At 46.9% G+C, this 25,821-nt stretch overlaps 1 protein-coding gene across 2 annotated transcripts in view; it reads left to right on the top strand.

The window, feature by feature from the left end:
- The window catches only part of Lilli (AF4/FMR2 family member lilliputian), a 168,937-nt gene that overhangs the window by 114,706 nt on the left and 28,410 nt on the right, over positions 1–25,821 (top strand). For both annotated transcript variants that reach the window (XM_070664969.1, XM_070664971.1), the window contains exon 6: positions 1,048–1,084. In XM_070664969.1, coding sequence (XP_070521070.1) covers positions 1,048–1,084 — 37 coding nt within the window. The remainder of the gene's footprint in view (positions 1–1,047; positions 1,085–25,821) is intronic.

Raw genomic sequence — 25,821 nt, 5'->3', positions numbered from 1 at the left:
AACGCCCGGCGAATTCCGGGGGCCCGCGGTGGTCGACTTGGCGCGCGCAGAGGAATCGCTTACGCGGTGCTACCGCCGGGGCTTTTTGCAGACGGCATAATTACCATTTAGCGGGTAGCTTAAGCAGGTGCGTGTATGCGCTTTGTAATTCCGATGCTCGCGTTGCGTGATGAGAAATATGGAAATTCATGGCTCTATCTTTTCTAACGTTGCATCGCGCGTCGTAATACGGTAACAGAAATAATTATCGTTACTTAAATATTTCGTGCCGTGTGGATTAATAACAATTGTTGGTTAATTAGTGTGGCAGTGACGGGTTTTCTATTTTTTTTTTTCTTTTTTTTTTACATCGGTGTTGTCATTAACTAAACTTTTTTTTTTTTTTTTAAATTTAATTTGCAGTATTTATTTGCGGCAGACACCGTTGGTTTGCACGGTCGCAAGTTGATTATTCCGCGTGAAGTTTCGTGGAAGTGCCGGCGAGACCGAGATGTTATTTCATTCGCGATTACAAGAATGCGCGTAAAGGGCCCGCCAAACCGCGCGATAAATTTCTATTATGCCGGGAAGAAGGGCACGGTTGGGTATCAAGGGAGACGGCGGGGACCGCCCGTTGTAAATTACTCGATGCGGAAACGAGGAGCGAGGAGACAAAGTACACTCTCGCGGTTCCCTTTACAAATTTTCCCAGATCCGTTTAATTTCCCGCTGTTGTTTTCGCGGAACTTTCCTCCTTCGCTCCCTTTTGCCACGTTAAATCCTTACCGACGTTATTTGACGAACTATGCGCCAACTATGCCCGAGCTATTTGCCGTGTGCCATTTTGTACGAGCGAATATAATTCTCGGGAGCTATGTGCGCGACGAACGACAGCTCGTCCGACGTTGCGGGGGTCTAAGGGCAAATTAAAAGTTCGTAAGAAGAGAACCCGGGCTTTGCCACGTGCAATCGGCTGTCGGTCCCTTTCTGCGGAGTAATATATGACCGTGAAATTGTCCCAGATAAATTCTCACGAGCTCTGAATTTCTTTTTTTTTTCTATTTGCAGTTGACGGAAGTCACCCCGCCGGAGCCTGTGAAGTCCCGTAAGTACTTAAAAAGTTCTCTTTATCTCGTACCTTTTACGAACTCTGCGTGCCGAGGAATAAAGCCACGAATGAGAGCGTTGCGTGCGCGTAAAGCACGCACGTCGGCAAGTTTTTTTTTTTTTTTTCTTAGTCTAATTGTAATTTCTTCACGAGATACTACCAGCGAGAAAAAAAAAGAAGTTCCCTTTTTTTTTTTTTTTTTTGCGCATTACGCAAGTGTGTAGCGAGCCATTTGCATTGGCGTAATTGGTATGCAGCCTCTCATTCACGCTTGTTTTAATACGAAAGCGCCCGTTGTATGTGGGAGCGCGTATGAATATATGGAAATATTTAATGATTATTATATTGCGTCAAAAAAAAAATAGAGATGGAAGGAGGGAAAAAAATTGGACGCGCGAGCGGAATCCTCGTCGTGCCGCGTATTTTCACGAGGCTGAAGTTTTATTAACGTCAGCGCTGAACGCGCCGCTGTCAACTTTCGAGCCGGTGTACCGGCGTTTACCGCAATTTTTCGCGATAAAACACACGTTGTGTCAGAATATAGGATCACCGGCGGACATAATTTCTGGGCACTGTCCGCCGCATTCGCGGACGATTAAAACGCGGCGTACCGTCGCTCGAAACGATATTTTAAAGTCACACGCCCAGTCGAATGGATATTAATCGCCGCAACTGTAATTCGCGCGTGCAGCATCGATATGGAATTCACGGGTCGAATACGATGGTTTTATATACATATCCGCTTAGCGACACGCTTTCGTAAAAATGGAAAAAAAAAAAATTATAAAAAAAAAAAAAATAAAAAAACAGAAAAGAGAGGAGGAAGATCGGGAAGAACGGTTGCCGCAGCAAAACGCGCCGCCGCGCGTAAAACCTGTGGATTTCGGGCAAAACCCCCCTCTCGATTGTCAATTTCGTGGGTGCGATTTCATGAATCAGCTCCGACCTCTGGCATTCGTTCATTTAGCCGCTTAAGCGCGCGAAATACGCGTTATTTATTTACTCGTGCGATCCTCGTTATTTATCGCGATTACGCAACCCGCATTGCACGAAAACTCGTCCTCCAGCTAATCTCGTTATCAGTCCCTTTTAAAAGTTTTATCGCCGTGAACCCGTAGATCTTTAATCTAAATGTCGAGCACTTCGTAGCAATCGCAATTTTATCACGCACAACTAAATGAAGGGAAGTATTTTTTTTTTTTTTTAATATTGGAACCGAGGTTCATTTTAACGAAATAAAAATCTAAGCACTAGAATTTCTAGCGAGGTGCAGAAGATAATCCTTGATGTTCGCGAAAATGCATTCGTTGTGCGCGATAAAAGGGCAACCGCAGCAACTTGAAAGCGTAATATTCGCATTGGTGGTATTTAAATATTTGACATCTTCTCGTGAGTGCCGTAGCGCACGGCCGGAAGCTTTTTGGAGCGTAATATTTTTTATGTACATTAAATTCGACGTTATGGAAACTCGGGAGAGATACCCGCTGCCATTAAATATAAATTAACACTGTGTTAATGCCCGTATTAATATTAATGTTAACGCCATGATTTATTAACGTGATGTTTCATTAAATGAGTAACCTGTTTATGCAGGAATTAATTACGGTGCCCATCGAGAGTTGCATTCGTCACAATAAAGTGGTGAAATAGTAAAATAGACCGGATCGATTTAATTTATTTCCCGCTTAGCGAAATTGATTTTTGCGTGCCGAGCGTGTAATTTCCAAAAGAAACCGAAATCTTTGAGAGGGAGAGCATCTACCTTGCACTTTGCTTAACGAGCATGTAAGATTGCGGAAAAAGATCTGCGGACTCGTCGATATTCCGGCATTTCGAAATGAACGTGAATGGCGAGAAGGGTTACTGTTTCATGAATTAACCATTTCTCTTCCCTCCCCCTCCTCCCTCCTCTTTCTCGCCATTTCCTGCTCAATGCTCGATTGCCAGTGGCCACTTTACAACGACTATTATCGGGGTTACAACCACCCCTCGTCAACGATCGGGAGTCGGGACGAATTTGCTTCTCGTTGGGTAAATTTGAACTAGTCCTCCCCGCGATAAGCCTATTTCGCGCCCTTTATACGACTGCATTGTGCGAGAATCGCGTAAACCATTGAAGCCGCTCAAAGGAGCAGCCAGTTGATTCTTGTAAAATAATACCCTATGAATATACCTTCGTCCTAGTGAATTTGTGTTGCGGTAAAATAATTATTTAACCGGGTGATTAAAATTCATTGTGAAAAAAAAGAATTATTAGGGTATAGATCTTGTCGAACGGGACGAGAATATCCGCGCTAGCGCCCACGTTTATTTTTTCTTCATCGGAATTTCGCGAAACGGCATCTCGTATATACCGGTGACGGCGCGGCGCGGCGCGGTTACGACTTATCAATTTATTTCTCTCTGGAATCACGAGGTCGACAGTTTCCCGTTAACGAGGTCCGGTATATCTTCCTCGAACTGCAACAGGATCTACCGACGAAGAAACCATTCGTACGAGTTTTTCCTTGGCCGGGAAGACCGACTCCCAAACGGAAGATATCGCGTGTCTTGAAAATTCGATTTGGCGCGCGAGAAAAATATAACTTCGGGGAGAAAGAATTATAAATAGATTTACGATATTTCATCCTCTCGTTATGTCGCGAAACATCGGCGAGATATAATGAGAAACGGAGACTGTTTCGTGTAAAAAAAAATATATATATAAAATAAAATAACTAAAAATAAAATAAAATAAAGTATGATAGCTTCGCGTTAAAGTTTAGCGAATATGAGAAGTACCGTCGATTTCACTGGGAGCAGTCTATATGAATTTCGATTGAATCCTCGTATTCGAACCCGTCGGTGCAGTGAGTTTCGATCGGGTGTATACCCCGACGCTCCATTGAGCAAATTAATGAGGACTGCGCGACATTATTGAGCCACGCAGGCGCGCACGTGTAACATCGTCGGCGTGTAATACCAAACTGTTGTAATATCGTGATCCGCGAGCAAGCTTGGTGAGCACTATTAACGCAACGCAGATTGCGCAACGTTATATCGGAAACCACCTACGATTTTATTACGTACGGCACAATACAAAATGGGCTTTAATTCTCAATCGACGGGCTCTCTCTCTCTTTGATTAACGTTCGCGGCCGAGTATCTCGCTCGCGTCATTTTATTTATCGCAATTTATGTTAGTTTAAATTTAACTTCAGCTCGAATAGAATTGTTTCTGCAGCTTAACCTAATTATTAAAGGGTGAATTCTAAATTTGAAATTTCGCGCAGAGCTTATTTTTACTTTAGAGTTTCCACGGCGTAGTCGCCGACAAATATCGCCCCCGTTCGGATCGTTGAAACTAGTTTAAGTCTCGGTGGGGAAAACATTCCCGAAGGAGGGCCGCAGTCGTGGCGAAGTCGTTCGCGGAAAAATCCCGATGCTCACTTAATAAATAAGGTGCCGTTAGGCGGAGGATTTAATTCCGTGAAGCGTATCGCTCCTTGATTAACGCGGAGGAGCCGCGTCGGGCTGATTAAGAGAGGAGGGAAACGCGTTAAACATCGGAATCTCGACACGCGTACGATACCCACGCCCACGGTGCTCCCGCTTTACCTGCGCACGCGTGCCCACGCGAGCTAAAACCATAGCCACCTCTTTCGCCCCCCGAGGGTGGCGTCGGTGTTAATGAGCGAAGGCGCGATCGCGTGACCGGCGACCTTTGACGAACCTCGAGCTGTAGATGCCGGGGGAAACGAGCGGCTGCACCAAATCGTTCATTCTTTATTCACCCCAACGATCAAACAACTCGACAATCGTGTGTTGCGCGTGAAATTTTATTTTATATGTATTTGTATAATAGTCGGACGGGCGCTAAATTTATTATCTTTTTTCGAAAAATTACGATCTTAAAATTAACGTAATTTTATTTTTTTTTGTCGTGGAGATTTCGGGCTTTTTTCGAAAGATCTTTTAATGATAAAATTTATTTTTCTTTTTTTTTTTTTTACTTTTAAAAGTTTTTAATGATTCGAGATGGAAACGCGTATGAGAAGCGTATATTCGAAGTATACGTGGGAGTAATAAAACTGTCCGATAGAACGGCATCTCGGCAAAATCGTCCGTGAACGATCGCGTTTTCTCGAATCCGCGGAAAACGCGCTAAATGGGATTACGATGAATTACTACGTGCTCCGCGGAGTCATCGCGGAATTCGAAAATGAACGTCGATCAACGTCAGCTGCTTCAGCGCAGCGCGCTCGCGAGCGACCTAGCTTCGGTTTCCGGTTCCCGGGCACTTATGCATGCAAGAGACTTTTGACGTAACAGACCACATCCTCGATCTTCGCAGGCCGGGTTTTCACAAAAATCTTTCACTTCCGCCTTTCTTTTTTCCCCTCCGCTGTTATATACTCTTTTTTCTTCCGTCTTCTGCCTTTTTCTCTCTCTCCCTTTTTTTTTTTTTTTTTTTTTCGCGGCTCTCGCGCTGTCTCGTCTCCTTGTCATTCGCGGGTCTCTGTTTTGCCCTTTGCGATCCCGTCTTCCCTCTCGCGTCTCTGTCTTTCTCACTTCCTGGTCTACCGCCGCCGCCACCCCTCCACCCTCTCAACCAGTCCTGCCTCATCCTACCGCTTCCGCCGTCCGCGATACGTCGAGTAGGATGAGCAAGGGCGACGAGATGAGGAGGTCGGTTGGTTTCCATGGAGACCAACCAGCTTGCACTGGCATCTCCCGGTTGAACCGTCTATCGCGCCGCGCCGCGTCGCGCTCCCGCGGAACCCATGCGACGCGGAACAACACGGCGGTACCGAGTCGCGGAATCCGGCTCTCCTGAATTTTATCGGCGTCGCCCGTTTCATCGGAGAGAGGACGGCGTCCGTCTATTTTCGAACAGTAGTTATTCCCTCCCCCCTTTCCCTACCCATTCTCCCCGGCGGGTAACGCTTTCGCGGTCAGGGATCGGTTAACGGACGGTGGAAAATGTTTTGAGTAGATAGACGCACCGGAATAGGGAGGCGTATGTATAAAATTTCTGCTATTTTCATCCTCCCTCGTTGGCGCACGTCTCAAATTTATTACCGCTAGAATGGATGGTTATGAGGATATTATTCAGTTACGATACGAAATTATCACCCGAGTGTGGATAATGTGTATATAAAGCTGGTTGTAGACAGTCTATTAAATTGTAATTCTATATATAATATTATGTACCCCGTGGTGCACGAAAAATCTTCGGAGGACTAAAATTGTCAGCGTATACGTTATTTATAAATAATACAATATTAAATTTTAGCGTGAATTTTCGACTCCTCGAAGCGAAGATATTATTTAATCGAGTGTGAAATAATTTTCTATTTAAAAAAGGGGACGTATAGATTTCATTGTTGCCCACCCGATTGTTGCTTTTCCCTGATGCCGATTGATTTTTCCCCGTTTAGCTCACTTTGCGCCGCGAGAGCAAATGTCAAATTGATTTTTATTATTTCATTAGTTTTTTTTATTGTTATTTTTCCACGTGTAATTTACTTTCTTTTTAAAACACTTTTGTTTCAACGTTTAAATTAAATTTTTATTACGAAATTGAATTTATTACGATACGAAAGACGAATTAAAAAGCGATATTTTATATACGAGTCGGAAAGAAATCGACGAGAACGTCGATTAGGCCGCCATTCGATTTTTAAACTACTCTACTGCAGGCAACGAATCTACGAGTTTTAATCGTAGATCCTTTACCTTGATAAAAAATATTTTCTACTCACATTTGATGCGACGCGGGCGGAGTTCAGCTATGAAGATGGCATGGCACGATGATATTCTGCAACACAGAAATTAAAAACACAATGAAAAACATGTATAAAACAATAATTATTAATTTTAAATATAACTTTTCTAAAATCTTTAATCTTATTTCTTTCAAAATTTATTCTCTAATTATTTGAATGATAAACGAGCTGAATAATCAGGAAAAATTGTTACTTTTATAAGAATAAAAAATTATATTTACCCCAACGTTGCTCCGCCGATGCCGGATGTCTATCCGAGACCTGGTCCTCCTCTCAGCACTCAGATCGCATCACAGGTCACTCGCGAATACGCGCGCGGATTATTAATTAAAATTATACGCACGGCACCTACTGGCGGCACTCCCGTTAAAAAGAAATTTTTTAATTTCAATCGCTCGATTACTTTAATACGATTTTCGCGACGAACCCCGTGGTTCGTTTATCAATCGGCGACAACGACGCGACCGTTTTTTAATTATCTCGATCCGTATCTGAAATAGAAAACAATTTTATTTGATTAGTATTTTATTTTATTTGTATGGGAAGAGGTAATTCGCTTAACTTAACAGCTTGCAATTAAGTAAGTAGGTGTAAAATTATTTTTCGACTCGCGCTGACCTGCGTTAACTCGACGTACCGACCTAGGTAAATGCGCTCGACCGAAACCACCTCGGTCCGCAATAGCTGTCGGCTCTCACGGTGTTGACGTGAACCTAGATACGTCGCGATAATCGTCGATCAGATCGATCGCTCACTACATTTTACGCGATTAGCCTAAAGACATTAATTAATATAATTAACGTCGGATAGTATACGCACACAAATTATTTACATTTGAACAAACGAGAAAAGCTTAAAGTATCACGTACGCACGTCCGTAGTTTATTCCTGAATATTATTAAACGCGAAACAATTTTCTTTAACGCGAACGAAGAACGAGTAAAATAATCAAGCGCTTTGTAATATCCGGTAAAACGGAATCACCGTCGTTTTAATATTCGTAATTATTTACCGTGCTATTTATGCCACGTTAATTGTTAATTTGCGATCACATGTTGTCATAAATTTGATGCAGAACCTCCGCGCGGTATGTATAATTATCTGTTTAACTGTTCAAATATTTTATTTGATTCGGACAATCTAAATTTTTAATATTTTCATAAAATCCCCCGCGCGTAATAAATTGCTACATTTTAATATCGGCGATATTGAAATATGGAAACGGGGGAAGGGGCTTATTGTTTTATTTCTCAATTAATTCGAGCGGCGATGCAGGGTTACGGCGTTCGCGGTACGAGCTCGAGGACTTTATTTTATTCCGTGGGCAGCGCTAGCTGGGTTCGCTCTTTATAGACTCGTCTGCCGGGATAATCGTAATAATTATCCAACACGGACGGGAGAGATGCGTCGCCTCGCTTCGCGACGGCCACCGCGACACGGAGAATTTCAGGCTTGCGGCAGTAACTCCGCCGCCACCGTCACCACCGCCGCGGCGCAATTCCCGTGACATTAATTATTGAAATCGCCGTCGGCGTCCCATCCAACCATCTCGCCGACCCCTCTCCCCCGTCACCCCGCGCCCGCTGCAATCGCCTCGGCCGCGATCTCGAACTTCTCCCGAGCGTTTCCGCCGCCTCTTCCACCGTGCTGCTGCGCCGGGCTTATCCCTCCGCTAAGCGACAAGCCCCGCCGTTACCTCTCCCTCGGCCTCGTTTTCTAGTTCGCAGGAAGTCCCCTGGGTTAACTTCGCCGAGAAGCAGCCTAGAGACTGCGCCTGCTTAATATTCAATCGCCTCAGACTTCGGGTCTCGCCCTTTCTCGCGAGCGACCTGGAACGCGCGCGCTCGCGGACCAACGCGAATAGGAAGACTCCCGGTAAGATGGAGTGTCTAACAGATTTTGTTTGTAACGAGATAGGGATGCGTCGTAACTTTTTATCACGACGCCCGCGCTCTTATAGTACGCTTCTCCCCGTAACCGCCGGAGCGTGCACCTCGCTCGAATGTGGGAATGATAGAAGACCCGGGCGACGGGGTAAGAAGTTCCCGATAGGATTCGCATTTCCCTTCTTGCGCAATCTTCGCCCGTCGCTCTTTTTTCGCGCCCTGCGCGCCCGGTGGCGCTCGCGAGTGGCTTTAATTCATTACGCGACAAGCTAATATCATCCATCAACCGGGTGGCGACTTTGAAATATCGCCAAGCGGTCGGACCTACGCGAAGGGCGAGTCAACGCGCGCCGGTTTCGTGTCGTGGGCGCCTCTAGGAAGCGGTATCTGCGATCTCGCCGTAGCTCGTTATCGTTCCCGTTTGAGCTGGTCTTAACGTCCGCGAATCCGTTGTTTTTTTTCCCGCTGCGCCGCGCGATGGAAAATTTTTGCGGCGACCCGGAGAAACGTCGCGGGAGACGAGACCATTCCGTGTGTGTTTTAAATCAATATTTTGGATAGCTCACAGCGACGGCGATTCGAATTTCCGGATGGAAAAACGTTGATTGGCCGGCGGCGGGAAAATGCGACGGAAAATATACGATGGTGGAGCCCGCGTGTATATTCTTTGTCGGGCCGGATCCGCGGACGGGAAATGATACTGCCCGTCCGTGCGCAGAGAGTTGTCGAAATCGTCGTTTCGAAATTAGATCTCGGCGCAGTCCGCGCCGATAGAATACAAGAAAGTAGGCGCGACTGACGCTGCGAGGCAGCTGTTAAGAGGACGTGTGGCTGAAGTAGAGATGCCGTCATGTTCTTCGCGAAGTTGAATTATCGTTGTGATCCCATTAGTCTTCATTAAATCTCATATATATGTGCATATATAATACGCGATATGCATATATATATATATTTTTTTTTATATTTATTATATTTAATTTATATATAATTATTTTAATAGTATACGCTATTTGACGGAGTTTAATTAATGATTCCTGCTATCAGATGAAACGTGATTATTTATCGAACTTGCGAGCTAATCTTAACGTTAATACATATGCGATTTTTCCACGTTAATTTACAGAATGCACTTTCTCTCGCGGATCAAGATAGTTCGGAGCATTAAAAATTTTATGAGAAAGTGAATTAACGCACGAATGCCGGGCGACAATGATTAAAAGTGGCGGGACGTCCGACGGCGGCCATGTTCAGTCATTATAATATATTATAGCCTCAAGTATGTATCGCGAGACCTTTTTGCCGAGGCTGCCTTAACAGGTCGGGGGAAATAAAATATTATGGAATATAGGTCAGTTCGTCGAGACCACGATTATTATTTATTAAGTAGATTGTTGATTAGAGCCAACATTATACGTCGCGGCGATAAGTTATTCATTGCGATACAATTTGATTATCCCAAGGCGGAACGTTACCCACAAATTGATAATATCTAATCGGATTTTCTCGCCGTATCTGGCAGCAATATAACTTCGGCAGGTTGTTTCGATCCGATACGTCTAATTATTTTCGTTCCGATGGCGAAACGGGTGTGGCCAATAGTGCAGGGTTTATTAATCGATTCGTTTCAATAGTTTTTCTAAAATTTTTAGAAAACTTCTATTGGCCCGGCTTTGACGAACCTTTTTATTTTTCAATTAAAAAAAAATGTATAATATTTCGTTTTTATGTGGTGGCTAGGTATCTATCTGTATATTTTTTTTTTTTCTTTTTAATTGATTGTTTTCCAACCGTATCAGTTTAAAACACAGGATGATTTACTCGTAACTCATTTTTTATTACGATAAAATAGAAGCTCCCGCGAGACTCTTGGGACGTATGCGTAGTTCGCGTGTAATATTTTGTTTGACATTTCGCTCGCGTGTTTTAGACGATCTTAGGGGCCCGGTCGGCGTGTCGCGCCGCGATCGCAATCTAACCATGTGAAGGCTATTTAATATTATACGTGGAGACTCGCTTTAACGGCATTACACTGATAAGCGGTTTTCCACGGGAGATCGTTCAATTCCTGCAAATTAAAGCACGCCATCCACCGCGGTTTTCCGTCAATACCGCCGCGACGTCGCTCCCCGGCGTAAGGCCGATACTTTTATTTAAATTTCCCATCGGCTTGGGAGGCGCGAGCGTGTAGTGGAACGATTATGCGAGTTTAGTGCGTAATGGCATAAAATTGTTCGAATAAATAAAAAAAGAAAGAGAAAAAAAAAAGAAAATAGATACGCGCCGCATGTTTTACGGCCAACTACTAGAATATATTCACGCGAGTGTGTTGATAAACTGCGTCCTGCGGTTCGTTATTAAGCCTTAATTGCGTGGCGTATCGCATATTTGTTTCACTTTCGATGCGGGCGGCAACGCTTTCCTCACATAATCTATCCGCCCGCGGAAAAAGGAAAAAAAAAAGAAAAAAAAACTTTCAGGTGAATACCGAATATCGCGTTCGTTCCTCCGAACGATTAGGTCTTTGACTTTTTATACCGGGCGGAACTACGGTCTCGTTTAAAATTTTTAATTTGTAAAGGTCTCGGAGGTGATAAAAATTTATTATTCAGTCTCGGACTTTCGTTCCGTGGGATACTTTATCAGATCTCCCCTTGGCAGTCAATCCGGAAAGCCGGATGTACTCTCTCGTGCAATTCGATTACGTAAACCGACGCTCAATCCCGCCAGAAGACGTCGCCGGCATTTATTTACCGGCATGGGCGCGATATATCGTGCCGAATTACGGCCGCGGCGCTATAACTAGACGTATCAAATTTTCATTCAACCCGCGTGGACGCCGGAGGTCGCGGGTGGAGGAGGCTCCTAATGAATTGCGAGAGAACACGGCGCGTCACTTCGCGCGGAAGTTATATTTAAACGTGTCGAATGCCGGCGTTACCTTGCACGCGCCTGCATGTATAATCTCCTTGAAAATAACGACGTATCGGCCGATGATAACACCGATACATACGCGATAGCGCGTGACACGCTTGTTAAAATCTCGGGAGCCTGTCAATTACCCGTTTCATTTATAGAAAATGCGCCCGGCTCGCAGGATTATTTATCTCGGCGCTATTTTGCGCTACGCGCGGTGGCTGGTTGGATCGAGCGCCAGGACGTCGGATCTAATTACAGAAACCTCTACGCTTTCTTCGAAAAACCGTCGGCGCATAATTATTAGCACGAAAAAAAAGAAAAAGAAAAAAAAAAGAACGGCACACGTGGAAACGGCCGAGCACGGACCACCTCTTTTGTCTCGCACAACTCGCTTCCTATAATAATGACCCGACTGTTCCCTTCGCTGCCTTCGCCGTTCGGCGAGCGCTTAATATCACAATCCCGTCATTAATTAGCATCCTGGTTGCTAATCTCGCGCGGATATAAATACAACCGGAAGACTGCGTTAAAAAAAAAAAAAAATCGCGCGCGTTATTAATAAACGTGCATTCGATATTTGCCGAAAATCGCGAGAGCATAAGGAGGAAAAAAACAAACGTTGTTAACATGTGTTACGAATCGCGGGTGAAAAAAAAAAATAAAGATATCGGGCGTTTTAATTGACGCGATATTTTTAATATTTATATGTCATAATGACGAAATGCGTGTCTCACGGCAATCGTGTATTCTAATCGTAGTCGCTGAGTTCAGGGTTTAGACGTTCCCGGAGCATAAACAAGACAGGTTTCGCCGCTGCCAAGGCATATCGGACATATCCCAGCCGCAAAAAAAAAAAAAAAAAAAAACGCGCGCGCGAGTTTATAAAGTCCAGTCCGAAGAATGCCGAGACGGGTGATTCCCGAGATGTCTGGCCGTCTTTGATCGCCCGCGAAGATCATAAAGCGCGGTGGTTCGAGGGAGGCTATAACCGCGGGCGTCGGAGGACCGCAGATCGTTAAACGTCCACCTGCATCGACCGCCGCGCCTCGCGCGCATCCTCTTCGCGGATACTTTTACGACAACGGCTTGATGCGCCGATCCCTTTCTCTCCGTCGCGAAACGTCGACTCTCCCGGGGCCTGCGTCGGAGGTGTTAAGGCAGCGAGCTCATAAAATATTCATACAAGGGTTACGGGCGTTTTAACGGTACACGCCGAGCGGATTCGCGAGGCTCGAGCCTCGGGTATTAAGTACTCGAAGTACGAGACGAATCGGAAAAAAAAATCCACCCCGCACCTGCGAAACGTCCCTCGATCGCGATCCTACGCTTCGCGCCGGGCGATTCCGCGGTTACTCGCCGCATAGTGTTTTTCCAGCGTTACGCCACGGCCCTTTTAAAACGCATTAACGATACATTATTAATGCCGGGTTAACATTACGCTTTCGATGTCGATGTTAATGTATCAACGCGGACTGCCAATGAATGCAAATCGGAAGGGTGCGCGACCCGATCGACCGACGTCCCCGAAAACTTGCACGTGCGGCGGGTCAAATTGCACCGGGCCCGCCCCACCGCGCAAGGTCGTTTTCGACGTAAAAGTGCACCCGTTGAATCAATGCCCGGAGTACGCATGGCATTCGCCCGTCCGGTATCTGCTTGTAGTATTGCGTGGCCGTTTTGCGCACCTTCGCTATTCTATCGGAGATCGATACCTGTTGAGTGCGACCACGCATTCGCGCGTATGTACGCGGGCACGCTTGCACACCGACGTCGCGCCGTGCCGCGGTGTGCGTGCCATTCTGCGAGATTATGCCAGCTCATGAATACATACGCGCTACAACTGTCGCGGGATGATTGATAAATCTATACCGCTCCCGCTTCAATATTATTTACCGCATAACAAGTTGTCGGTTAGATACGCGCTTCCGCGACGTGGAAAACTGATTTTCTCGCGGCCCGACGTTGTGTACGCGGCGCAACGCCGAAAGGGCGAGATCGATCGCGCGAGAGCGCGTCGCCGACTGTGATATTTTTCGACGACTGTTAATTATTAACTGCGTATTAATAATTTAATACAATTAATTTTCCAATTAATAATGAAATTTACCGCTGTCATTTTTAATGGCTTTACAATGAGCGCGAAATCGATGCCCGTCGCGTGCATTTAATAATTCCTATTTTATCGTTGGACGACATCGCGCTGATATATTTATGATCACGTTCATTACAATGGCCGCGATTGACCGTGCAAATTAGCAGTAATATCGTTCTCAATTATTATCCCGTACGAATTCGTGGCGTATCGTACATGTACATATATGTTAGGCCTCGATAAAAAGATGACGGTTCTTTTGCGGCCGACGGGCCGCACGAGAATTAATCTAGAGCGCGGGGGGATTAATCTGCTTAATTATTTAGCCGCGGTCTTAATGAGACGAGGTGATAATCGGAAATTTTCAGCGATCAGCTGCGTTGAAATCCGCGCGCGCGGCGGCCCGCGGAGTTCGAAGGCGGACGGTGCGTGGTCCGTGGGGACTTAACGGATGCAATTATCTCCAGTTAGGTTTTACATCGCTTGAATTACTTGAGCATGATCTACAGCTAGTCGCGGCCCATCGCGCATCTACGTAGAATTTATTGCACATCTGATTTTCACGTCGCTATATCGCCGGCCATTAATTTCTGCTATTATCAGTATTATCGTTGATCGGTGTTCATAACGTTCTCAAGTTACGGTAATTACTGTATCGTCGAGTGCTATTAATTACGACGGGAGATCGATGAGTATTGCGCGGTTGTCCTCGCCGGGATGATTTAATAAATTGGCGCCGTCGAAGGATCATTGCGGAAAAAACGGGCGTATAATCCGCGATGAATTAATATCGCCGTGTCGAGGATTAAAAGAAAAAAAGGAAAAAAAAAACAGTGGCGCGTTTAAAAAATTAGCAATGTCCAGGAAGAGCCGGGTATCGAGGTTTTTTTTTTTTTTAGCGCGGTGTCGAGGTCGTGGCGTCTTCTCTCGGACAGCCTTGGGGAGGTGACGTTTATTACTTTCCGCACAATAAGGCCTAATATCTTCCTGCGAGGTCCGCGTTCGGTTTTCACGTCGTCCCGTTTTCTCGACTCACGAGGAGTTTGAATAATAGCGGAACTTACGTTCGGGGAGCGTCACCCGATCCCGGGCTTCGTGTTCCCATCGTTCCGGTTTTTATAATCTAGGGTCTTGGGCGAATAAGTTTTCGCGAAGGGAGCCCAAAGAACGGGTTGTGCTTCAGGGGCCAGACGGGGCCTCGTGCCACGGTAAGCCGAATTAAATATTGAATATCGATCGCCTTTCTACGATTCTGTATCTGTAACGTGCACACATCGCCGATCGCGCCGACCTACTTGCCCAATTACGCCTGCGTACGGTGTCGCGGAAGTGCTAAATCATCGCGTAGCCGCGGCACCGTAATACTTGGCAGATAATACGGTCGGACGTCGCTTAGCATATTGTTGTGTCATCCGGCTTGATCGTCGGCCGATTACGTCGCGTATTATTTCAGAAGCCCGCCGTAATTTCCAGGATAAAAATTTTTTTTTTTTTTTTTTTTTCCGCGGCAAGTAGCGCGGAAAAGAAAGATGCCCCCTGCTTTCGGACTCGGACGCGAAAGGTGAGCGGGGGACGACTTATTAGAGAAATTTAAATACTTAGATAAGTCGCGAGTTTACCGAATTATGTGACTTTATTTCGCGCCGAGATATAACTTCTTTTACGAGCGCGTCGCGCGCGAGCTCTTCCGGTGCAAAAATTCCAACTGCTTAAAATGTAATTGACTTTACTCACCGGGATACCTGTCGCGCGCTCTTTCTCTTTCTCTCTCCCTTTCTTTCTGTTTTCAAGCCGCGAAATGGCATTTATAATTCCAGTTACAAACTACCCGTGAAAGAAAAGTAGCACGATGAGACGAATATTTCACGTTATCGCGTATCCACCGCACTCGACAGCGCGATAAACAACGATCGTTTCCGCACCCTGACGTGCGCTCGTGCAACGGTACACGCCATTATCCGAATCGAAGGGCGGAAAGATATATTATGCCGTCATTCGGCTCTTGCCTCCGTTACCGAGGAAGTAAATTGTCGGCGGCAGGTTGGCCCCGACGTCAAAAAGTTCAACGTTTCTAAGCGAGACGGTCGGGGGAGACGCGCGGGGTGGCCCATCGCCAGCCGAGGGTGAGAAAGAGCCGAAAGGGTGGAGGCTGGAGCGAAGGAGCAGCAGGGCAAGGCGCCGCGCAGTTTATTGTGAGCGAGCGCGAACGGTAGGAAAGAAGACAGGGAGAAGAAGGTCCATTTTCCTAATAACGTCCCGGGTTCAGCCGTAAGGTTAGGTGGGTTCTCTCGCCACTGTTCTATCCCGTTTCCTACCCTCTTTGCCACTTCGTTCGCCCCTCGACGGGTCTTCTTCGTCTACACCGCGTCCGCGTTTAACGGGTTTCCTTCTCTTGTTTAAGGACCATCCTTTCGCCATGCACGGGCGTCTTTTCTAACCCACCGGGAGAGTTATTCCAGGGCTGTTCTTCTTGCGATAAATAACTAGACGAGGACGGATAAGACCGAATCGCGGTGGGGGGTAAAGAGAGGTCGCGAGACTGTCCAGAAAATGAAGAAGCAGCCATCTCGGATCGTTTTTTGTCTTCAGATTAAACGGCTGGCCGAACGTTATCGTGCCTTTGATTAATTAATAACGCCGGTGGCAGGACGAGCGGGAATTCGTCACGCGATTACTTGTTAATTATCCGCGGGCCGGATAAATCTTGCCACGCGGAGCTGCGATTCTTCCGTCACGTCGGGTGAAGACGAGATCAAAAAGAAACGTTACAAAAGTTCTTCCAGGACTTCACTTTCGCGGAACCGTTTTAATAAGCGTTTTTAATTAACGCGTACGTTGCGTGGAATTACTTACTTCGAGAGTGATTACGCGAAGATTGAATGGGTCGGGATCGTTAGTGTCAGGGGCGAGATATCCTAACGAGATCTCTCGGTTACATCGGTATAATCGAGCGAGCAGACTCGCGGGATTCTTTCCGGGAGCGTCGTAGATCATTTCCTTTCTACGGAGACGCGACGGCGGACGCGGCGGGTGAGATATATAATTCAATGTCGAATAGTTTATTCACGTGATGTGATTGATCGATAATTAATTATCAGAAATTGTCGAAGCCCCTCGATATCAGGTCGTCCCCCTCGCCCTCTCACTCCCCCTACGTTCCTCGTCCTTCCGTATGTGTCACGAGTAACGTGATACTTCGCGGATCAATCGCGAAACTCGTTTAGCGGGGCCGGCGTATGACTTTCTCGATTATCCGCCGGCGAGCGGTATGACTGCCAATTAATCCGTCGAATATGCTGACGCGGCCGGCCGCCTGGAAAGACGGCAAATCGTTTAATGGTTTTAAATACGGTGCGACGCCGCGAGAAAGAAACGTGCACGCTGCGCCTGTGTTCGCGTGCCCAGCGCGTATACGTGTTCGGTCATTGCTAAAAGGCCGGCGAGGTGGAGCGTAGGAGGGTCGATAACACGCTCTCTCCCACTCTCTTTATCTTCGAACACCCTTCGCTTCGCTCCTGTGCGGCCAGGTCGGAGTTACTTAACGTGATTAAATCCACCCCTACGATCCCGCCCTCGAGCTGTCCACGTATCCGTCCCTTTGCCCCCCCTTGCCCTGCCCCCGGTAGCCAGCCCGTGTCCTCGTTACCGGCTCTCGAAATCGTTCCACGCACGTGCGAATAACCGTGCGAATCCATGCACCCGACCGATCGACCCGTTTCGCGTTTTATCAGCAACATTTCCCCCCAACGATGTCCGAGCACCATCTTCCGATTTTCCTCGCGACGCGCTTTCCGCCGCGGAGGCTTTTAAACGTAAACGTCGCCGAAGGCCTTCACGAATCCGCCCACCGTCTCGCCGCGACGAGGTGGTTGTATTAGTTAATCAGCCGATTGACTTATTACTTTAATCGCGATTCGATTACGCCGAGATATTTGCATTTGTTTTATCCGCGGTTTGTATTTATTATTCACGTACGCGCGTGAAAATTTCCACGTTAGCCGTTTTAAAGCGATTCTACAAATCGCGCGCGGGTTTAAATTTATCGATGATTTAATTAATTTAGGTTTATGTAATAAATTGAGGGGAATACGAGGGACATTGTTACGCATTATGTTATTAATTGATCGATTTCTGTATAATGAAGTATGCTAAAGGGGATTGCATGTTTTTCTCTGCCGCGGGTTTTGTATTTATTGTCGGGCCGTTTAATAGGTTTTCAATTGCGAGATTGAAATCATTAAATCGTTTTGATTAATTTCCTTTTATCGCGATAGCGCATCGGGGAAGGGGGAGGAAGGAGAGCGCGATGATATATTCTTGAAAATTTTATTTTTACGAATTTCCAGCGTCCGCGGAGATTCGCGGCCCTGTTTAATTATGTAACTCGCGCTCAATTATTTTTGTGTGCACAATGCAAGCGCGCTAACAGGGAGGAGGGAGGGCCGACGCGGTGCCGGGGCTCCGCGTTTAGTTATCGTAAGCCGTGTAATTTCCCTCGGATCGTGTTTCCGAGTTTCCTGCTGAGTCACTTGAATTTCGAGCAAAGTGCCCAGGATCCGAGCGCGCGGGGAGAGGAGGGATTACGGCCCTTCTTAATCAATTGCACCGGCGAATTTACCGGGCGCGACAAACGAGCGCGATTCTCAGGAAAATTCGTGAGTAATATTAGCGGTGTGACTCACCGCGCGCCGAAATTCTCCGCGCGGAAACTTGGCGGTCTTCACGAAGGATCCGCTCGGGCGCGCGGCAAAGGGAGAGAGAGGGCCACTTCCGGATGGTGGAGGTTAACGGGGCGACCCCGCTCGCCTCGCGCAGCCTCTCTCTCTCGTGTGGGATACTCGCGAGCGCGTGTGTGGGTGTGCTTCGCGCGCCCGTGTGTGCGTCCGTTGCGTCACATCGAGGAAGTCGATGACCCACCTCCTCTTCCTCCCTCTCTCCACTGCGCTTTGCCGCTTCTCTCTTTTTGCTCCGCGCGCGCACCGTCGTTGTATGTTCGGATATTCCGCCGAGTAAACCTTCGGTAAACGTCCGCGTACTTTTCGCATTTTCTCTCGACTGCTTGTGCGCGGGGAAGAAAAATTCGTGAATGAATTTTGCGCAGTTGGCAAGTTAAAAACGACTGAGAAGGAAAAAAGATAGAGAGAGCAAAAGAGAGAGCGAGAGAGAGGAGGGAAGAGGTCATTGCCGCGATATTAGATTGGACGTGCACAAGAGGATGAGATGCGGCTGCGAGATACGAAATTTGTCTGGAAATTTGCGCGCGACCCAAGTATTCGATCACTCTCAAATAGATCCGTGCTTATTACACTATTGAAATTCGGATCTCTTCTGTTCGACACGAAATTATTACTTATATATATTTTTTTTGTCCATTTTTAAAAGACATTAATTATCAATAATAATTACTTTTAATTTTCTCCGAAATTTCTCCGTAAAATTTTGACATCGCTTTTTTTTTATAACAATCAGTACTACTCTGTTACCACCAAACCATTTTTGATCAATATCGATATAACGTTAATCATATTTACGTAATACTTATATAATTACACGATCAAACTGCGATTGAAAACGCGTTTTTATTACTACTTTTAGGAGATTAGTTAAGATTGTGGCGCATGTATTCTCCGCGACCTGTCCTTTATCCTGTACTGTCGCAGTATTGCGTTCTCACGATGGGGATTCTTCCGCTAAGGGGCCGCAAGGGGATTCAGCCCCTCGGTTCGTGATCCGACTCGTCGGCGTGGTTATTCATAAGGTCGATATCGGGGCGACTGTCGGATGCAAATCGAGCGGAAGTCAACGACGAGGCGAAACGACGTCTCTAACCAAGTCTTTTGCTCCTCTGACCGAGAGACGACGAGGGGGAATGAGGAAATACGAAGTGAAGAGCGATAGTAGGAAGCATGAACGGTCCGATTAATACTCCTCAGGCTCGTTTAACATTCTCCTATCTAATATGCGAGTGCTACTTCGACCTTCGCCTCGAATGCGGGTGATCGTTGTACAACCAAAGTGGTTTTTTTTTTCTTTTTTCTTTTTCTTTTTTTTTTTTTCCCCCGCGAATTAATTTCTTTTTCTCGCGTGTCGTCGAAACTCGGGTTCTTGCGACATGTAACGTCACAAATGATTTGCTTATTAAAGTTTTTAAAGGGACATAAATGAAACGACAACGTTACGCCGTGAGAGTTCCAAGGTCGGCGCTTCAATGAAGGGAACAACTTTTTCCGAACTCCATCTCCAACTTTATCTCCCATTATAAATGATACACCTAAGCGATTTGTTACCCGGGCAACGTTTCCCAGTGAAGTGGCGTGTAATTACGGAGGTGTAGTCGCGAGGTGAATTTAATATCATGCAAATCTGAATCGGGGTACGCCGCGTGCGCTAAACAACCAGTTACTGACATTGATGTCGAATTACCGTAGCTCGCCGCGACTAGTAAATAACGCGTGTACTTGAAACCGCGACGCGGCATGGGCCCAGGGTGCCGGCCCGGGCGCCGATTATGTAAGCATTAATTAATTATCGGAGGATGTTAATCGCCGGGAGTCCACCCCTCCGCGATAATTTAGCGCCGGCCGAGACAATGATCCTGGCGATACGCGGAATAATGGCTCTCTTATGAAAATCGTCCTCGCGCGCCGGTAATTGCCGCGAACGCGTGTAATTACCGGGCAAAGCCGCGCTCACAGCCGCTGCGAGCGGGTCTCGGGAGGACGCGCAAATTAGCGGAAAGGGCCCCCGATGTAAATGAGCCGTTTAAGTATTCACGGCGCCGCCGTGCCGTATAAAAAACCCCGCGCGATGAGAGAAGCCTTCGGCTTCTGCGCCCGCGGTGTCGCGTTCTGCCATTTAACGCCGGCGGGTTCAAGGCCAACGAACCCGAACTGACCCCTCGCCGCCGGGTTTAGGCTTACGTCTGCGAACGTCATCGTGTGACCCAGTTCGCGCTACAGTAGGCCTCCTCGCGTGTGCGCGATGCGACTGCACGGTAACCCCCCGTGAGCTCGGGGCGATCGAGTTGGCAGCGCGGCTACGGCTTTTATTATTCACGAGGGAGGTGCCTGCCTCGGCGGCGGCACTGACATCCGACTTTTGGAAGAGCCGTCGGTTTTCTTCCCGCGGGCACGCTTCGGAAATTACGTCTGACTTAGCGGCTGTGCCTGGGAATATGCGAAATTCCGCGTAATAAATTCCGTTACGCGTTACGCCGCGCATACTGATGCCGGCGATCGAAGTGCGCGCTCCGCAAATCGGAGCCACATCGCTTTTCTCTTGCGAATTCAATTGTGCCCAATTTATTTTGTATTACCTATTCTACCCTCCCACCCTCCTCCTCCTTTTTTTTTTTTTTTGGTCGACGAGACTTCACGTGCACGTGCGTCTATCCGTTAATTAATTCTTAAGCAGAAATCGAAGAGGGTGAAATTGCGAGGGGGGAGGGAAATATACTTCGCGTTCGCGACGACCGGCGGTATCAAACTTGCATTCGCCGAAGTACAATAAATCAGCATCGGCCAACAATGCTCGAGCGGATTAATAATGCAAATAAAATGGCGAGGTATCAATTTGGCTGGCATTGAATTCTGCGAAATTCTCTAATATTAACTAACCATGCACGATCTCTATAACCTGTCCCGTACATCGGTAATCGAGGCGCCCGCCCCCCGATGGTTCGCCGATCGATGGCCGATGGACATACACGCGATGGTTTCCTGCAGGAAAGCAATCGCGCAGTGGGTGGGGAAACGGGGTGGGTTAGGGGAAGAACGAAAGAATTACCGAATATAATCGGAGACGCCGCGGAGGCGTACGACCTTCGCCTGAGTATCGATTAAGCGGGCTAAACTCAATGCCAGGCCGAAAGAGAGATAGAGAGAGAGAGAGAAAGAGGGCGATCCGCTAATCCGCTATACGTCGTCGTATTGTCAATCTGATTACCGTTGGATTTAAGCGGCGCTAGGGGAAGATGCCCCGAATTCCTTTTACCGCCGCCTGTCCTGAGGGATTTCGCCCGACAGTAAAGTAATTATTTATCTATTTGTGTAATATAATCCGTTTCGCTCTCGCGAGTCGAATCGCGTGATTGAAAAATTCAAATTGCACAGATAAAACGTGCTCTTTTTCCTGAAACGAGCGTCTCGGGAATTCAGGCCGTAATGTCGACGCTTAATCATATTGAAATCGTTAGGTACGATCACCGGTTTTTAGATCTGTCTTGATCTTACGTAGGGAACGCATTTAATTCTACGCAGTCACTCGGCTGTTTTCCTCTTTTTCTTTTTTTTTTCTTTTTCCTTATATATATTTTCTATTTGCTGCTACTCAGCTTCTGTAAAAAAGAAGCCGGCATTCGAGCCGCTTTGCCTATTAATTTATTCCGACAGTGGCGAAAAGACGGTGGGAGGAAAAGGTAGAGAGGTGACGGGTTACAGCAAGTCCGTGTTTTCCAGCGGAAACTTTTCACTCGGTAGAAACGTATAATTCACTTTTGCGCACGGACGGGATTTTTGTTGAAAGCCCGCGCGGCAAAAGCGCGGAGGTAGTAGCCTGAGGTATTTCCCGTTCGAATTTTCAGCCCTAAAGAGAGCGAGCGGGGGCGCCGTGCAATATTTATACGCCGCGAAACTGAAAATATATGTGTTAAAAATATCCGCAGTCGTGTTTGGTATATAGCCGGGGACTTTTGAAATTTTCATGCGTTGCTTATAGCTGCGTATGCAACCGCGTTTTATATTCTGTAAAGCATTTAACGACACGATGAATAATTACGGAGTCGCGTAATGTTCGCAAATTCCTGGCGATTCCGCGCTGCAAGTAGCAATAAGAATAGCAAATCGGTTCTTCGTTCGTGCGCGCTTTGCTGGCGCTGCAATTGAATTCGCTATTTCAGCCGGAGCGAAAATTGAAAAATATATTTTTTTAATGAACTCCGTCTATTCCCGACACTTTTGAAAGGACGAGGAGGGAGGCCGGCGACCGAGATAAACAATTCAGTTTCGTTCGCGATTAGAAAATTACTACTTTTCTTTTAGTTCTTAATTAGCTGTTGGCTTTATTATCGCCTCGGGAATCCGCGGGGTCGCGAGAATCGTTTTTTGCCCGGCGCTTTTGTAACGCGAAATGGTGCCGCTCGTCGCGCAGCATCGCAATACGTATCGTTTCTTTTACGATGCACTTGCGGCGAACCACGTGCAACGGCGTTGAATTTGCAACCTCGTTCGCGACGTGAGCGGGTCAGAAACCATCAAAACTCAAAGTGCTCGGGAGGATACGAAGGGAGGATAGGAGGAGAGTTATCCGCAGCCTTCCTCGGGGAAGTTTCCGAAGTCGGGATAAACTTTTGCCTCCGACGAGGAGAGAACTCCCTAGAATATCGTGTCGTCGCGCTGCGCGTAGCCCGTTAATAACTATCCGCGTTGACGTGTGCCACGGTCCCGGCCGACTTTGTGCATCGTCATCCGTTAGCCCGAGACGACGAGCTTCACTGTGCACCTGGCGGGTGAACAGGCCGCAACGCCGCTCTCCCACAACGCAAATGAACACAATGGAAACGACCGCGAGCGGACGACTTTTCCTCTTCCCCGTGGGTCCTCGTCGTTACTTCCCGTCGACGCAAAAAAAAAATATAAAAGAGCGCGCGGCGCTAAATATACCTCTTTTTTTTTTTCCAAATTTATCTCGAGGAAGCTCGCGCGTTTCCACGCCCCGAAGAAAAGTATCTCTATTTTTCTCGCGGTATATATGTATCCGAGGATGATCCGTAACGTTCGAAAGATCTGTCCGAGTATCCCCAATGGATAGGAGGATCCATTTCTTCGCGGAATACCGGGCCCTCGCGCGATTTTGCCACGAGGAGCGAAAATTCTCCCTCCCCTTCCCCGTCGAAAGATCAAACCCGGTCGACGCAGGTGGAGGACGTTTCGCAATTGCGGGCGGGACGACCCGGCGGAATGGAGATGCAAAGCCGCTCTAGATACGTTTGGATAAGCTCGAAGGAGCCTGCCGGCGGTGGCGTTTATGCAAGTCGATTTCGCATCGGGGGACGCCCTGGAGTGCCGGCAAACTGGGTCGCCGCCATCGCGCCGCGCCGGCCGGTGGCACATGTCGGGATCACGTTTTTCCCTCGCATCCCTCCCGCGTACGCGGCGCAGGCTTGGCCCCATCCCTCCGTCGTGATACTTTCCCCATTTCCCTCCCATCTTTGACACAAAAGACTCGGATTTCGCCAACCGTATGACGTTTTACGTATTCCTGTACATCCCTCCGCTGAAAAAGGGACGGCACGTAACGCTTTTCTTTAACCCGCTTTAGACTCGAGTTATTTTAGAAAAGTCACAACCCTCCGGGGTATTCTCCTACCTTCTTCTTATCGTCGTGTCGGACCCCGGTTAAACAAGCTGAGAGATCGTTGTTGGAAAACAAGGAAAATTGCATTGAAGCGGCGCGGTTTTTATTTTTTTTTTTTCTCCCTCCCAGTGAATAAGAAAGCGTCGAATAAGTTTTATTTGACTCTATTTTACCGGTCTTTTATTAATAAAAGAGCGCATTTCGTTTATGCTTTTGTTGCACCGTTTATATATAAAACAGAGCCGCCACGCGTAGCCTCGCTTCTTCTTCTTCTTCACTCGATAACGCAAAAAAAAAAAGAAAGAAAAAAAAAAAAAGCGAGAGATCCCTTTTTTTACAGGTAAACTCGAATACCTGCCAATAAATGCGAGCCGCCCTTTGTCGGGCAACGGCGCGAGCTTCTTTCTCGTCTGTCCCATTTTAAAATTGTAAAAAAAAAATTGAAAAAATGAAAAAAAGAAAAAGATAACGTTCGGCCTTTCGTTTGAAATAGCGCGCGATAGGTTGTTCCTTATATAAGTCAAAGGGCTCGCCAAGTGGAAATCAAGAAAATTAACAGACGACGTTGTTAATTAATATATAACAATCGCAGGTGCCTTCTTTTCTCAGCGTACCGTAATATATTTGCTTGCAGTCTTCAAAATTAGAACTGAAACGCGTCCTACAGTCTTTTTAACGTAATTACAGACGCGGTAGACAGTGTAGAACGACATTACGTAATTACGTCGTTGCGTTTATTTGCGGGGTTGCATTTGTCGGCTCGTCTCTCGTGATTTTATGCCTCGCTAATGCACTTCTTTGCGTTTCGCCTACGTTCTCTCTCTCAAGCTAGCTCCGCCGCCGCCGTTCGTACTTTCCTGCGCGCGGATGCAAATTAAGCGTTACAGTCAAGTAATTCCCTATCATCAGCCGGCCGAACAACAATGAAGGGTATTGCTTAACGTGACGTCGTATGCGAGGAGGCAATCGGTTACCTGGAAGTGACTCGGAATTTCGTAGCGTATACGACGGGAAATCTGGGTTACGCTGACGATCCGCGTTTCTCGGCTGCGCCGAGGTAATTTTGAGACGCCAATGTGTTACGATGTACCTTCTTAAGTAGGAATGACGTCACCCCCGGAGTGATATCGCGAGCGCGCGTTGGAAGTAGATTCGACGAAGTGGTGAAATACCGGTCGGAACACTCACGAGATAATTCGTGTCAAAGGCTGCGGAGCCGGCCCGGGGGTTCCACGCCGCTAGTTATTTTCATCGGCATTTGTAATCAAAATATCAGTTCGACGTTCATTTCGCGGGGGCTCTTACATAATAGCCTGAAATTAACTAAGTTCTGCGATTGCGACGCAACGGGGTTTGATTATACGCGATCAGGGTTTGGGGGTGGGAGAATCCGAGTCACGCTATCAGCTTGTGTTCTCCGCAGCTGTGGTTAATTAATTTCGAAATGCACATGTTGGTCCGCGGCGATATTTCTTCTTAACGCGGCAGGTGACACCGTGGACGCTGGGCTACAGTATTTCGACGGTGCGCACGTTGCCGAGGACTTTATAATAAATTTCTTTTGATAAAAAAAAAAAAGAAAGAAAGAAAAAAAAAGGGAGTCGTCGATATTTGTTATCTGTTATCAGCGGTATCATCGATGACAGCCGCGCGGTAAAAACGCTCGTTTTTGCAAGTCACGCTTTTACGTCGTGAATATGTCAAAATCGAGTGAATTAT

The sequence above is a fragment of the Cardiocondyla obscurior genome, linkage group LG13 (assembly GCF_019399895.1).
Source record: "Cardiocondyla obscurior isolate alpha-2009 linkage group LG13, Cobs3.1, whole genome shotgun sequence".
In the NCBI taxonomy this organism is placed as follows: domain Eukaryota; kingdom Metazoa; phylum Arthropoda; class Insecta; order Hymenoptera; family Formicidae; genus Cardiocondyla; species Cardiocondyla obscurior.
Note: the sequence above shows the minus strand (reverse complement) of the source record. Positions and strands in the feature narration are given on the sequence as shown.